The sequence below is a fragment of the Octopus bimaculoides genome, chromosome 26, assembly GCF_046866305.1.
Source record: "Octopus bimaculoides isolate indiv1 chromosome 26, ASM4686630v1, whole genome shotgun sequence".
NCBI classification, from domain to species: Eukaryota; Metazoa; Mollusca; class Cephalopoda; order Octopoda; family Octopodidae; genus Octopus; species Octopus bimaculoides.
In genome coordinates, this window is record NC_142953.1 from 22,028,893 (window position 1) to 22,045,738 (window position 16,846).

General features: G+C 36.0%; 1 protein-coding gene across 11 annotated transcripts in view; it reads right to left on the reverse strand.

Annotated features, from left to right (window-relative positions):
* Window positions 1-232: 232 nt before the first annotated feature.
* LOC106871364 (protein kinase C iota type) overlaps window positions 233-16,846 on the reverse strand; it is a 234,465-nt gene continuing 217,851 nt past the window's right edge. For all 11 annotated transcript variants that reach the window (XM_089342950.1, XM_089342949.1, XM_089342953.1 and 8 more), the window contains 2 exons: window positions 15,082-15,287; window positions 233-13,254 (listed from right to left, as the gene is read on the reverse strand). In XM_089342950.1, coding sequence (XP_089199076.1) covers window positions 13,167-13,254; window positions 15,082-15,287 — 294 coding nt within the window. In that variant the 3' untranslated portion in view covers window positions 233-13,166. The remainder of the gene's footprint in view (window positions 13,255-15,081; window positions 15,288-16,846) is intronic.

Genomic DNA, 16,846 nt, shown 5'->3' on the forward strand with positions numbered 1-16,846 from the left:
CATGTGTACACAAATATGCATACAGACATGTATATACATGTGTATGCCTACATTTGCACACGTGTTTATATTTATACATATTCACACATGTGTGTGTGTACATCTACATATATGTTTCTTTTTTTGGGGGCTATTTGTATACATATTTATGCAAAAAAATTAAGAAAACAAAAATTTATCAAGAACATAAAAAATATGAAAAGAAAATGAAAAAAAAAAACACAAAAAATCATTAAGAAAGTATTTTTTTTTTGTTTGTTTTATTGTTGATATTTGGAGACAGAAATATAGATTCTAGGAAAGAAACCCCAAAAAAATTTATAATATATAAACAATAAAAGATGTAAAATGAAAATTAAAATTTCAAAAACAATAATAATAATATAATACTAATGATAATAATATAATAATAATATAATATTAATGTGATAATAATGTAATATTAATGTGCTAATGATAATATAATAATAATGATAACTTATAATATAGGCACAAGGCCTGAAATTGTGGGGGGGGGGCTAGTTGATTACATCAGCTCCAGTACTCAACTGGGATAAATAATAATCCTTTCCACTATAGGCACACGGCCTGGATTTTGTGGGGAGGGGGACAGTCAATCACATCGACCCCTATACTCCACTGGTACCTAATTTATCGACCCCGATAGGATGAAAAGCAAAGTCGACCTCAGCGGAATTTGAACTCAGAACGCAACAATGGGCGAAATACCGCTAAGAATTTCATCCAGCGTGCTAACGATTCTGCCAGCTCACTGCAATAATAATGATGATAATAATGATAATAATGATAATAATGATTACTTGTAGCACTAACAACAAAGTTTGAGAAATATGTCAAAGAAATCGTAATTGACATGAGAACAGAGCAAGCCCCAAAAACTGCTTTGTTGGGGACAGCTAAGGTTTTGAGATTGGTACTTAGAAACAACCAAGTACCAAAGTTTATAACGTGTGGAAAGAGACCCTGTGAGACCTCTGGAAGCAGGCTGCTGTCTTCTCTCTGCTCTCACAGAATCTACCAGAACAAACAAGACCGAGTGCTCTGAGAAGTAAATCAATAATAATAATGATTATAATAATAATAATTTTATCTACTGTAGGCACAAGGCCTGAAATTTGGTGGGTAGGAGCTAGTAGTTGAGGACATTGACCCCTGTACTTCACTTGTACTTTATCAACCCTGAAAGGATAAAAGGTAAAGTCAACCTCAGCAGAATTTGAACTTTAAAAAAAAAAAAAAAAAAAAAAAGAGCAAGATGAAATGCTTTCTAAGCGTTTTGTCTGATGTGTTAATGGATTGGCTACCTCAAGAATGATAAGTTATTATTATTATCATTACCATTATTATTATTATTATTATTATTATTATTATCATTATTGAGAAAGTAAATTCAATAAAACAGAACACAAATGGAACAAAACATAACGCTGCACAAACCCAATGTATTTAGAAACCATGCAAGAGAAATAAGACTACCAAATAATAATAATAGTAGTAGTAGTGATGATTATGAGCATTTTTTTTTGCATTGACACAAAGTCAGAAATTTTTGGAGGGATTAAGGGTGATCAACACAACTCAAACCATAGTATTTAACTGGTATTTCTCTGTATTATCGACTTTGGCTGGATTTAAACGCAGAAACTTGAAGGAATCAGCTAAAACATTGTCAAAGTGTGTTTATTTGGACCAGCAATCTCTTAGTTATATCAATTTATAATGATAATAATAATAATAATTTCAAATTTTTGCCACAAGGGCAGCTTGGGGGAGGTGGGGATGAGTCGATTACATCAACCCCAGTGTTCAACTGGTACTTATTTTATCGACCCCAAAAGGATGAACGGCAAAGCTGACCTCGGCAGAATTTGAACTCAGAATGTAACTGTAGATGAAATATCTCTAAGTATTTTGTCCAGCATGTTAATGATTCTGCAAGGCTCGCTGCCTAATAATAATAATATCAATAATAGCTGTTGCTAGAGGTCTCAGGATGAGACTAGGAACATCTTGTCTAGAAAAAAACAAAACAAAGTAAAACAATGAAAATAATAATAATTCTTATACTTGTTAATTATTAATAATTAATTACTATTATCCACCAGTCAGCACTGCTATCACCAGTACCATCATTGCCAACGCCAACCAATGTACAAGAATGAAAAGAATTGGTTCTTTCATTTGGTAAGGAAAATGAGTAAAGATAAAGGAGAAAAACGTGAATATTGAGCGATCATGTGATTGACTAGATGCAGTTATACATCACTGGTCACAATGCGCTTTGCATCATGTAGAGGTATTACACATTGGGTGAAAGAAAATACAGGTAGATGAGCTAATTATGATTTCGTTCAACATTGAACCTTTAGGAGGAGATGACAAATGACTGAGGTATTTAACAGTTATTTCTTATGACAAATTAAATTTTCTGATCAATCATAACCAAATTCCTTCTCATTGAGCCACAGATTTCGAAAATCAAATTTGTTTTTCTTCAGGATATGCCATTTCAGCGACAAATTTACAAACATACATTCCCATTTATATAGAGATCTTTCTGATGCTCGGTTGAGTAGGAGGGCAGAACGGTGACCAAGGAAGCTGTGGACACAAACCTGGGTGAATCTGACTGCAGGAGCAGATCTTGGTGGAAGTAAAAGAAAAAATATATGATATATAAATCAATTTAAATAACTTCTTTTTTGCCTGCTTTTAGTGTTGTTGTCTTTGTGGCCATGTGGGTAATTGCACACGCTGTATTACACATCCTGAGCAAGGTTCAATCCCTTCCAGGAGCACTATCCTTGTTGTTTATAAAAATTTGAAATTTTTTAAAATAAAATATTTACTCCCTGCACTCCACCGCTCTTGTAATTCCTTGGGAGAGTTACAGATTGAAACCCTCTCCCAGTGCATTAAATCCCTACTTACTAATCAATGTCCTTTACCTACAAAGGCATCTAAACAGGTCCCCAATTTGGGTTAATTACTGAGCTACAGCTGTGATGAGATAGTTTTTGTTTTTCATCTTTAGTTGTGATAGATTTAAATATCTCTTAATTTACTACATTAATGTTGGGTGTCTTGGTGGTCTTGTGGGTAGAGACATTAAACAACCACATTGAACATCCTGGGCTAGGTTCAATCCTACCCAGGGCCTGCATTAAGGGGTCTTACTAAAATTTTTCATTTTTTTAATTATCTCTAGAGATAAAAAATGAAAATGTTTAATAAGACCCCCTGTAATTCCTGGCAGAGATTAGAAACCTCTGCTTGTGTCTTGTTACTACTTTTAAACACCCTTACCTCCTGGGCCACCAAAGCAGCAACAATTTTTATGAGAAAATTAAGATACTTAAATTTACTTCAAATATTTTTTAATAAGAAAATATATGAGGGAGAATGTTTGACCCTGGTGAGATGTGAACTTAGAACATAGAGCAATGTAACTTTACCAAAAGATTCTGCTATACATGAGTTGTAAGGCTGAAAACTGGTGGGGGTAGTAGTGACAATGATGGTAGGGGTAGTAGTAACAATGGTGGTGGTGGTTATAAGGGGTGGGGGTGATGATGGTGAAGGATAACCAATTATATCATGCCCTCCTTCACAAATATATGATTGCTACCATATTTCATTTGACCCTCAAAAGAAATGAATGAGTAAAGGAGGCCCTGGCAGGATTTGAACTCAGAACAAGCATTAAGGAACATAACTCAATCTAAAAACACTCCCCCCCCACACACACACACTTTCATGAAGTCAATCAAACATTGGCAACAAACCATGTGGAGCCTTAACTGGACAAAAATAAATCCCACTGACCATTGTGACCACATCATTTTCCAGGTGGATTAGAAAAAAAAATTCATTATGATTATTACAACTGAAAACACCACAAAACATTTTACCTGATGCTCTACCAATTCTCACGCTAAAGTCCAGTTTGAAGATAATCAGAAGATAACATCAATGGGAGTTTGCATATGTGTATATAATGCACACACAAACGTGTGTGTGTGTGTGTGTGTGTGTGTGTGTGTGTGTGTGTGTATATATATATATATATACATATATATATATATATATATATGTACACACATATATGCATGCAAACAGTAACATGGTCTTCCTTTATGTCCATGTGCAGAGATAAACAGATCCCGAAAATTAGATCTTAAAACTAATGACAGCACACATATACAGCTTTATATATACGTGCGTATATATTACACACACACACACACACACACACACACACACACACATTACTCATTTCTTTATCAATGTTATATTTTTCATATATATATACACATATATACATGCACACACACACATGTGCACAGAAAGAAGTGGGAGGAGAATGCAAGTGGGTAAGAAATTGTACAAGCTATAGGAGTGTGTGCACACACACACATTGAAATACGAGTGCAAATGCATGTATGCACATAACTATGGGTGCGAGAATCAGATGGAGTAGTCAGGAGGAGGAGTAGGGTTCAATAGCCTCAACAGTTGTGGTGGTGTAGTGGGAAGGGAAGGAGGAGAGTGTGAGGAAAGGGGAGAGGCTTTGAACATGAAAATTTAAGGTTTATCTGTGTCGGGTTTGATATCTGTTTCTCTATTAAGGGGTGTGTTTGCATCCATATTTGTCAGGAGTGGCTGTGTGGTAAGTAGGTTCCGGGTTCTGGGCAAGGGTCTTCTACTATAGCCTCGAGCCAACCAAAGCCTTGTGAGTGGATTTGGTAGACGGAAACTGAAAGAAGCCCGTTGTATATATGTATCTATATGTATGTATGTATATGTGTGTATATGTTTGTGTGTCTGTGTTTGTCCCCCCAACATCGCTTCACAACCGATGGTGGTATGTTTACGTCCCTGTAACTTAGCGGTTCGGCAAAAGAGACCAATAGACTAAGGACAAGGCTTACAAAGAAGAAGTCCTGGGGTCGATTTCTTCAACTAAAGGCAGTGCTCCAGCATGGCTGCAGTCAAATGACTGAAACAAGTAAAGAATGTATGAGAGAAAGAGTGTATGTGTGTGTGTCTCATTTAATGCATACAGTATAAAGATATGAGCTACTAGGTGTCTTATAACACACCTTGTGTCTCCAAGCAATCTTTAGGCTTTGAGCATAGCATTAACATATAATAAAGGCACAAACAAATGGAAAACAGACACAGGTCACCAAGTCCTCATCAGCCAGAAGGTCAAATACAATTTTGCTCCTTCAACATTAATATTACTCCTTTCTGGTGACGCCGGCAGCAAGGAGCTGCCAGAAAATGGTGAGGCGGTGAACAAGGGAACACACATGACAGAAAGTGACCAAACAAACGAGAAATAAATAAGTATGCGATACAGAAAGTGGACCTACAAATATGGATTCGAGACGAGACGATGAGTGGACGGATGAGGGACAAAGATGAAAAGAAACAAGATGGAAAGTGGACATACGAACAAACTGAAATAATATATGTATATTTTTGTGTGTTATATTATTTTGGTTGAGAGATTTCTTATTATTGTGAAGTCCACCTGTGGGTGCACAAGAGCCCCTCAGGCAAGTAAATGACCTGCCTGAGGTCTATGTGCACATACAGGTAAAACTGAGAGAAACTAGAGACTAACTCGGCCAAAATATGAATATATTAATAATCTCTGCTGTGGTATTGAGCACTCTTTTCTCCAACAATAAACTCTAAACAGGTATATTTAGACCCAAGTATGTATGTATGTATATATATGTATGTATAATCTACTTTTCTATGATAGAAAGATCAACAAAAAAAAAGTACTCCATCTGGTGAGAGATAAATATTATTTATTTAAAGGACACTACATGTCTTTAAGTGCACAAACCACATATACGATATGTGGCTTGTGTCTGATGAATATGTTAGAGATATTTCTCAACATATGAAACTATCAGTAGCACTTAAGACATGTATTGTGCCCTTTAAATAAATAATATATACTTAGGCCTATATATATATATATATATATATGTATCACCCTCGCAGCACAACAGGGGATAGCCAAGTTTATACTTATTCTTTGTAAGCCTAGTACTTATTCTATTGGTCTCGCTTGCCAAACTATGTAAATATATATATATGACGGGTTTCTTCCCGTTTCCATCTACCAAATCCACTCACAAGGCTTTGGTCGGCCCAAGGCTATAGCAGGAGACACTTGTCGAAGGTACCACGCAGTGGGACTGAACCCAGGACCATGTGGTTAGTAAGCAAGCTAGTTACCACACAGCCACTCCTGTGCCTTATATATAGATATATATATAAAAGAAGATTCAGTTTAATAAGGTACTTAAAGTTGAGGCACATGCCACAAACATAGACGAATACCAACCTTGGTACCGTAGCACTGGCAGAATGATATTCGGGTCATTTATGCTGTTAATTGGACCTAACTGAATATATAATCCACTCTGTTTGTGTGCACATGCGCATGTGTACACAAATATGCATACAGACATGTATATACATGTGTATGCCTACATTTGCACACGTGTTTATATTTATACATATTCACACATGTGTGTGTGTACATCTACATATATGTTTCTTTTTTTGGGGGCTATTTGTATACATATTTATGCAAAAAAATTAAGAAAACAAAAATTTATTAAGAACATAAAAAATATGAAAAGAAAATGAAAAAAAAAAACACAAAAAATCATTAAGAAAGTATTTTTTTTTTGTTTGTTTTATTGTTGATATTTGGAGACAGAAATATAGATTCTAGGAAAGAAACCCCAAAAAAATTTATAATATATAAACAATAAAAGATGTAAAATGAAAATTAAAATTTCAAAAACAATAATAATAATATAATACTAATGATAATAATATAATAATAATATAATATTAATGTGATAATAATGTAATATTAATGTGCTAATGATAATATAATAATAATGATAACTTATAATATAGGCACAAGGCCTGAAATTGTGGGGGGGGGGGGGCTAGTTGATTACATCAGCTCCAGTACTCAACTGGGATAAATAATAATCCTTTCCACTATAGGCACACGGCCTGGATTTTGTGGGGAGGGGGAGTCAATCACATCGACCCCTATACTCCACTGGTACCTAATTTATCGACCCCGATAGGATGAAAAGCAAAGTCGACCTCAGCGGAATTTGAACTCAGAACGCAACAATGGGCGAAATACCGCTAAGAATTTCATCCAGCGTGCTAACGATTCTGCCAGCTCACTGCAATAATAATAATGATAATAATGATAATAATGATTACTTGTAGCACTAACAACAAAGTTTGAGAAATATGTCAAAGAAATCGTAATTGACATGAGAACAGAGCAAGCCCCAAAAACTGCTTTGTTGGGGACAGCTAAGGTTTTGAGATTGGTACTTAGAAACAACCAAGTACCAAAGTTTATAACGTGTGGAAAGAGACCCTGTGAGACCTCTGGAAGCAGGCTGCTGTCTTCTCTCTGCTCTCACAGAATCTACCAGAACAAACAAGACCGAGTGCTCTGAGAAGTAAATCAATAATAATAATGATTATAATAATAATAATTTTATCTACTGTAGGCACAAGGCCTGAAATTTGGTGGGTAGGAGCTAGTAGTTGAGGACATTGACCCCTGTACTTCACTTGTACTTTATCAACCCTGAAAGGATAAAAGGTAAAGTCAACCTCAGCAGAATTTGAACTTTAAAAAAAAAAAAATTAAAAAAAAAAGAGCAAGATGAAATGCTTTCTAAGCGTTTTGTCTGATGTGTTAATGGATTGGCTACCTCAAGAATGATAAGTTATTATTATTATCATTACCATTATTATTATTATTATTATTATTATTATTATTATCATTACCAATATTATTATTATTATTGAGAAAGTAAATTCAATAAAACAGAACACAAATGGAACAAAACATAACGCTGCACAAACCCAATGTATTTAGAAACCATGCAAGAGAAATAAGACTACCAAATAATAATAATAGTAGTAGTAGTGATGATTATGAGCATTTTTTTTTGCATTGACACAAAGTCAGAAATTTTTGGAGGGATTAAGGGTGATCAACACAACTCAAACCATAGTATTTAACTGGTATTTCTCTGTATTATCGACTTTGGCTGGATTTAAACGCAGAAACTTGAAGGAATCAGCTAAAACATTGTCAAAGTGTGTTTATTTGGACCAGCAATCTCTTAGTTATATCAATTTATAATGATAATAATAATAATAATTTCAAATTTTTGCCACAAGGGCAGCTTGGGGGAGGTGGGGATGAGTCGATTACATCAACCCCAGTGTTCAACTGGTACTTATTTTATCGACCCCAAAAGGATGAACGGCAAAGCTGACCTCGGCAGAATTTGAACTCAGAATGTAACTGTAGATGAAATATCTCTAAGTATTTTGTCCAGCATGTTAATGATTCTGCAAGGCTCGCTGCCTAATAATAATAATATCAATAATAGCTGTTGCTAGAGGTCTCAGGATGAGACTAGGAACATCTTGTCTAGAAAAAAACAAAACAAAGTAAAACAATGAAAATAATAATAATTCTTATACTTGTTAATTATTAATAATTAATTACTATTATCCACCAGTCAGCACTGCTATCACCAGTACCATCATTGCCAACGCCAACCAATGTACAAGAATGAAAAGAATTGGTTCTTTCATTTGGTAAGGAAAATGAGTAAAGATAAAGGAGAAAAACGTGAATATTGAGCGATCATGTGATTGACTAGATGCAGTTATACATCACTGGTCACAATGCGCTTTGCATCATGTAGAGGTATTACACATTGGGTGAAAGAAAATACAGGTAGATGAGCTAATTATGATTTCGTTCAACATTGAACCTTTAGGAGGAGATGACAAATGACTGAGGTATTTAACAGTTATTTCTTATGACAAATTAAATTTTCTGATCAATCATAACCAAATTCCTTCTCATTGAGCCACAGATTTCGAAAATCAAATTTGTTTTTCTTCAGGATATGCCATTTCAGCGACAAATTTACAAACATACATTCCCATTTATATAGAGATCTTTCTGATGCTCGGTTGAGTAGGAGGGCAGAACGGTGACCAAGGAAGCTGTGGACACAAACCTGGGTGAATCTGACTGCAGGAGCAGATCTTGGTGGAAGTAAAAGAAAAAATATATGATATATAAATCAATTTAAATAACTTCTTTTTTGCCTGCTTTTAGTGTTGTTGTCTTTGTGGCCATGTGGGTAATTGCACATGCTGTATTACACATCCTGAGCAAGGTTCAATCCCTTCCAGGAGCACTATCCTTGTTGTTTATAAAAATTTGAAATTTTTTAAAATAAAATATTTACTCCCTGCACTCCACCGCTCTTGTAATTCCTTGGGAGAGTTACAGATTGAAACCCTCTCCCAGTGCATTAAATCCCTACTTACTAATCAATGTCCTTTACCTACAAAGGCATCTAAACAGGTCCCCAATTTGGGATTAATTACTGAGCTACAGCTGTGATGAGATAGTTTTTGTTTTTCATCTTTAGTTGTGATAGATTTAAATATCTCTTAATTTACTACATTAATGTTGGGTGTCTTGGTGGTCTTGTGGGTAGAGACATTAAACAACCACATTGAACATCCTGGGCCAGGTTCAATCCTACCCAGTGCCTGCATTAAAGGGTCTTACTAAAATTTTTCATTTTTTTTTTTATCTCTAGAGATAAAAAATGAAAATGTTTAATAAGACCCCCTGTAATTCCTGGCAGAGATTAGAAACCTCTGCTTGTGTCTTGTTACTACTTTTAAACACCCTTACCTCCTGGGCCACCAAAGCAGCAACAATTTTTATGAGAAAATTAAGATACTTAAATTTACTTCAAATATTTTTTAATAAGAAAATATATGAGGGAGAATGTTTGACCCTGGTGAGATGCGAACTTAGAACATAGAGCAATGTAACTTTACCAAAAGATTCTGCTATACACGAGTTGTAAGGCTGAAAACTGGTGGGGGTAGTAGTGACAATGATGGTAGGGGTAGTAGTAACAATGGTGGTGGTGGTTATAAGGGGTGGGGTGATGATGGTGAAGGATAACCAATTATATCATGCCCTCCTTCACAAATATATGATTGCTACCATATTTCATTTGACCCTCAAAAGAAATGAATGAGTAAAGGAGGCCCTGGCAGGATTTGAACTCAGAACAAGCATTAAGGAACATAACTCAATCTAAAAACACTCCCCCCCCCCACACACACACACTTTCATGAAGTCAATCAAACATTGGCAACAAACCATGTGGAGCCTTAACTGGACAAAAATAAATCCCACTGACCATTGTGACCATTGTGACCACATCATTTTCCAGGTGGATTAGAAAAAAAAATTCATTATGATTATTACAACTGAAAACACCACAAAACATTTTACCTGATGCTCTACCAATTCTCACGCTAAAGTCCAGTTTGAAGATAATCAGAAGATAACATCAATGGGAGTTTGCATATGTGTATATAATGCACACACAAACGTGTGTGTGTGTGTGTGTGTATATATATATATATATATATATGTACACACATATATGCATGCAAACAGTAACATGGTCTTCCTTTATGTCCATGTGCAGAGATAAACAGATCCCGAAAATTAGATCTTAAAACTAATGACAGCACACATATACAGCTTTATATATACGTGCGTATATATTACACACACACACACACACATTACTCATTTCTTTATCAATGTTATATTTTTCATATATATATACACATATATACATGCACACACACACATGTGCACAGAAAGAAGTGGGAGGAGAATGCAAGTGGGTAAGAAATTGTACAAGCTATAGGAGTGTGTGCACACACACACATTGAAATACGAGTGCAAATGCATGTATGCACATAACTATGGGTGCGAGAATCAGATGGAGTAGTCAGGAGGAGGAGTAGGGTTCAATAGCCTCAACAGTTGTGGTGGTGTAGTGGGAAGGGAAGGAGGAGAGTGTGAGGAATGGGGAGAGGCTTTGAACATGAAAATTTAAGGTTTATCTGTGTCGGGTTTGATATCTGTTTCTCTATTAAGGGGTGTGTTTGCATCCATATTTGTCAGGAGTGGCTGTGTGGTAAGTAGGTTCCGGGTTCTGGGTAAGGGTCTTCTACTATAGCTTCGAGCCAACCAAAGCCTTGTGAGTGGATTTGGTAGACGGAAACTGAAAGAAGCCCGTTGTATATATGTATCTATATGTATGTATGTATATGTGTGTATATGTTTGTGTGTCTGTGTTTGTCCCCCCAACATCACTTCACAACCGATGGTGGTATGTTTACGTCCCTGTAACTTAGCGGTTCGGCAAAAGAGACCAATAGACTAAGGACAAGGCTTACAAAGAAGAAGTCCTGGGGTCGATTTCTTCAACTAAAGGCAGTGCTCCAGCATGGCTGCAGTCAAATGACTGAAACAAGTAAAGAATGTATGAGAGAAAGAGTGTATGTGTGTGTGTCTCATTTAATGCATACAGTATAAAGATATGAGCTACTAGGTGTCTTATAACACACCTTGTGTCTCCAAGCAATCTTTAGGCTTTGAGCATAGCATTAACATATAATAAAGGCACAAACAAATGGAAAACAGACACAGGTCACCAAGTCCTCATCAGCCAGAAGGTCAAATACAATTTTGCTCCTTCAACATTAATATTACTCCTTTCTGGTGACGCCGGCAGCAAGGAGCTGCCAGAAAATGGTGAGGCGGTGAACAAGGGAACACACATGACAGAAAGTGACCAAACAAACGAGAAATAAATAAGTATGCGATACAGAAAGTGGACCTACAAATATGGATTCGAGACGAGACGATGAGTGGACGGATGAGGGACAAAGATGAAAAGAAACAAGATGGAAAGTGGACATACGAACAAACTGAAATAATATATGTATATTTTTGTGTGTTATATTATTTTGGTTGAGAGATTTCTTATTATTGTGAAGTCCACCTGTGGGTGCACAAGAGCCCCTCAGGCAAGTAAATGACCTGCCTGAGGTCTATGTGCACATACAGGTAAAACTGAGAGAAACTAGAGACTGACTCGGCCAAAATATGAATATATTAATAATCTCTGCTGTGGTATTGAGCACTCTTTTCTCCAACAATAAACTCTAAACAGGTATATTTAGACCCAAGTATGTATGTATGTATATATATGTATGTATAATCTACTTTTCTATGATAGAAAGATCAACAAAAAAAAAGTACTCCATCTGGTGAGAGATAAATATTATTTATTTAAAGGACACTACATGTCTTTAAGTGCACAAACCACATATACGATATGTGGCTTGTGTCTGATGAATATGTTAGAGATATTTCTCAACATATGAAACTATCAGTAGCACTTAAGACATGTATTGTGTCCTTTAAATAAATAATATATACTTAGGCCTATATATATATATATATATGTATGTATCACCCTCGCAGCACAACAGGGGATAGCCAAGTTTATACTAGAGAAAAAAAACAAAAACCTTAAACAGACACACACACACACACACACAGAAAACAAAAAACAAAATAGTAATTATTAGTGGTGGTGGTACTAGTAGCAGAAGTGTTGTTGTTGTTGTTGGCAATGGTGTTGGTGGTGGGGTAGGGAATGTTAAAAAAATCACACAAAAAAAGAAACAACAAAAATTAACAAAACAAACAAAAAATTTCAAATGATAATAGTAAAAAAAAAATAATTGCAAATAAACCTTCAGTTATGGTTGGAATGCTTGTTGGGTTATCAAGGTATAATGACAAGTCTGAGACTCTTGGACAATCCCTTCTCTGTGGATGGCCACCTGTCGTATTGTATATTATATCATATATCTTCATGTCATGTTAAGTCAGATAAAAAAAAATATATATATAAAAAAAAAAAGAAGCAAATCAAATCAGGCAGATGTAATTCAGGTCGTATTTGGATTAAGATCGGTCTTAATGTAAGATGTCACTGCATGTTAAGATCAGTCTTAACACAGATTAAGATTAAGTCTTTAGGTAAGGTGTCACAGGTTAGAATTATTTGTTTTGGAAGAGTAGAACAGGACAGGAGTAGAGTTAGGAATGGAGAGGAGTTAACGAGCATGGCGCTGGGGCCTCAGACTGGGTCGTCCATCGACATCAGCAGAGGATTCACATATTCGAAGCCGTCAAATTCTGTTTGGTCGATTTTGTCAATGATGTTCCTGCAAAACAAAAACAGGCAAAAAAGAGTATGAAGTAATTCTTGTTTAGTGCAGTGGATCTTGAAGAACATAAAGAACGAGGATAGCTCCTGCGGAGGGCACTTTTGAGGCCTTCAGCCCCACTATCCGGCCATGCTTCATGGCCCTCTCCCTTTGTGTAATGTAATGGACTCGGACACATTCATTGTATATGTATCTCCTGGTATTATCTGATACCCCATTCCAAACTCTCTACCCACAAAAATAGTAGGGGCAGTGGGGTCCCATTTAAAAGGCCCTTCAGAAATTGAACCTCCTTACGATATTCCCTGGTATGAAATTCATTGTCATTGCTCCGATTTGGTTGCCAATGCCATTTAGTTTAAAATATAGTAAAAATAGCAGGAGGTGGGGTCAGTGGGGCTTCAATTAGGTAGCCCATAAAAAAATAGACCCCCTAAGGACATTCCCTGGGATTGGGAGAATTGCCGGTCTGAGTTTCGTTACCCTTGCACCAACAGTCTAGGAGTTAAACATAAAAACATAACGGACAGAAAGACATTACTCGCATTTATAAGAGGACAGCATGTCAAAATCATGTTGAAAAACTCTGTTGGATAGAAAAGAGATCAAGGGCTGCCAGTGGGATTTGAACCAAGGTGTCCTGTAAACATGACAGATGTTTTACCATCAGATCAAAGCAATTCTTGAAATTTCTTCTCCCATTTTAGAAACTTTATCCTTACCAGTGAGAATTGGCAGTAAATGACATCAGAATTTATAAACTTTCAAGAGAATGTGAATAAAATGCTTTTCTGGAACAATGCATCTTAAAGTACATGAAGCTATTAATAATCCTTTCTAGCATAAGGCCCAAGACTGAGGTCAATTTTATTGACCCCAGTGCATAACTGGTACTTATTTCAATGACCTCAAAAGGATAAAAGCCAAAGTTGACCTTGGCGGAGTTTGAACTCAGAATGTAAAGACAGACAAAATTCTTAGTGGCATTTTGTCTGGCATGCTAACCATTCTGTCAGCTTGCCACCTTACATAAAACTAAAAATTATCCTTTCTACTAAAAGTACAAGGCCTGAAATGTTGGGGGAGGGGACTAGTCGATTACATCGACCCTAGTGTTTCACTGGTACTTAACTTATCAACCCTGAAATGATGAAAGGCAAAGTTATTGTAGCTTTTTCTCATTTCATTTCTGTCGATGCCAGTGCCCCCTGACTGGCTCCTGTGCGGGTGGCACGTAAAAAGCACCATCCGAACATGGTCAATGCCAGTGCTGTCTGACTGGCTCCTTGTACCCATGGCACGTAAAAACACCCACTACACTCCTGGAGTGGTTGGCGTTAAGAAGGGCATCCAGCCGTAGAAACCTTGCCAGACCATATTGGAGCCTGGTGCAGCCTTCTAGCTTGCCAGTCCTCAGTCAAAACTGTCCAAGCCACACCAGCTTGGAAAGCAGACATTTAACGATGATGATGATGATGAAAACTTGACTACAAACATCATCATTTAACATCTGTCCTTCATGCTGGCATGGATTGGATGGTATGACAGGAACTGGCAAGCCAGAGGGCTGCACTAAGCTCCAGTCATCTGTTTGGCATGATTTCTATGGCTAGATACCCTTCCTAATGCCAACCACTTTACAGAGTGCTCCTAATGTGGCACCAGCACAGGTACTATTTATGAGGCACCATCTTCCGGTGGGGGGGGTCACCAAGTAGCTAACAAGACAGGGACCTTTCAGCTGGGAGAGGGAGAGTAATTAAGAGAGTAAAGAATGGTAAGAAAGTCAGAATGCAGAACACAACAAACAACACTGCTACGTACGAATCATCTGGGGTAAGTTGGACTGGTTCCTTGGTAAACATTTCGTCAAAGCGCCTCAAGTCACGGTCAGACTGCAGCTCAGGTTTGTAAGGGGGTGTTATCTGTTTCTGCTCCAGCAGCTCCCAGTCAATTTGCCGGAAGAATGCATGTGTTCTGATATCTTCAAACCCAGCATCAGGTACACAGCCAAGCCTTTCCTTTGGATTCTGAAAGAGACCCAGGGACACAGTGTTTCAACATGTTATTTTTTTTTATATATCTAAAAATGGGAAACTCTGAAACTGTGACCCTTTAGCATTCAAATTACTCCGTCAAATAAAGGGCTCATTTATTCACATTATTTTAAATTAAATATGCATTATTTTTTAACTTCAAGATTTTGATGAAACAATTGTTTATTTTTAGAATGACATTGGAGAGTAAGTGTGAGGGGTCAGATCTGACTGATTTGCACACAAAAAAACAAGTAGAATATTTGAACCCTAAATAAGAGATAAATATATATTTATGTTTAGCCCCTTAGTGTTCTGTTTACTCTTCTGTCAAATGTAAATCCCTTATTTATTCACATTATTTTAAATTAAATATGCATTATTTTTTAACTTCAAGATTTTGATGAAACAATTGTTTATTTTTAGAATGACATTGGAGAGTAAGTGTGAGGGGTCAGATCTGGCTGATTTGCACACAAAAAAACAAATAGGAATATTTGAACCCTAAATAAGAGATAAATATATATTTACATTTAGCCCTTTAGTGTTCTGTTTACTCTTCTGTCAAATGTAAATCCCTTATTTATTCACATTATTTCAAACAAATCATGTTTTGTAGCTTTGAGATTTTGGTGATGTGACTTTATGTTTAGAATGACTTGTCGGGTAAGTGCGAGAGGCCAGATCTGGCTAGTTTGTGCATAAAAAGGTAAAATATCTGGGCCTGATATAGCTAGTTTAAATGCTAAGAGTTGAAACAAAAAGCACAATACATCAACATAAAAAATATCCAATTTTATGAAACCTTTTAACTACAAAATTAAATTTCATGTTTATTCCAACACATTGTTAAATATCTCCCAAAAGACAGAATTGCTATTTTCTGCAAGTCACGTTGCCTCAGTAAATTTGATCTATCTCAACAGAAAATAGTTTTAAACATAACATTCCTTAACAAAAGATAGATTGGTAAATAAAACTGCTTTCTGTGGTTAAGGGTAATGAAATTTTGACTAGATATATCTGATTTCTACAGTAAAAGTGTTCACCAAATTACTGGAAAATTAAATTTCATTGTTATTCCAGTAATGCTGTTAAATATCTGCCAAAATGTAATAATAGTATTTTCTGCAAGTCAAAAAATCTGACATATCTCCAGAAAAAGAAAGTTTCAAATATGGCAGTCTCCTCTACAAAAGAAAGATTAGTATATAACACTGCTTTCCAAAGTTAAGAGTACAAAAATTTTAGGTGGATACATATCAGATTATGCAGTAAAAGGATGAATAATTTGACAAATGTTTATCATATGGAGATTTAGGGGCCAATGGTCAAAGGTTAGTCCCAATTAAATGCAAAAAAAATAATAAATCACACATCTGTCCACTTGTGAATAAGACAAAGCGATCTCAGGTAACATTTATTCTCCTGAGTAAAATTTGAGACAAAGAATTTACTGGAACACGGAAGGTCTCATTAACCAAACCAAATTCTAATCAAGTGAAGAAACCAGAATGAAAAACTGTATTTCAATAAATCATTGCTCAAAATAA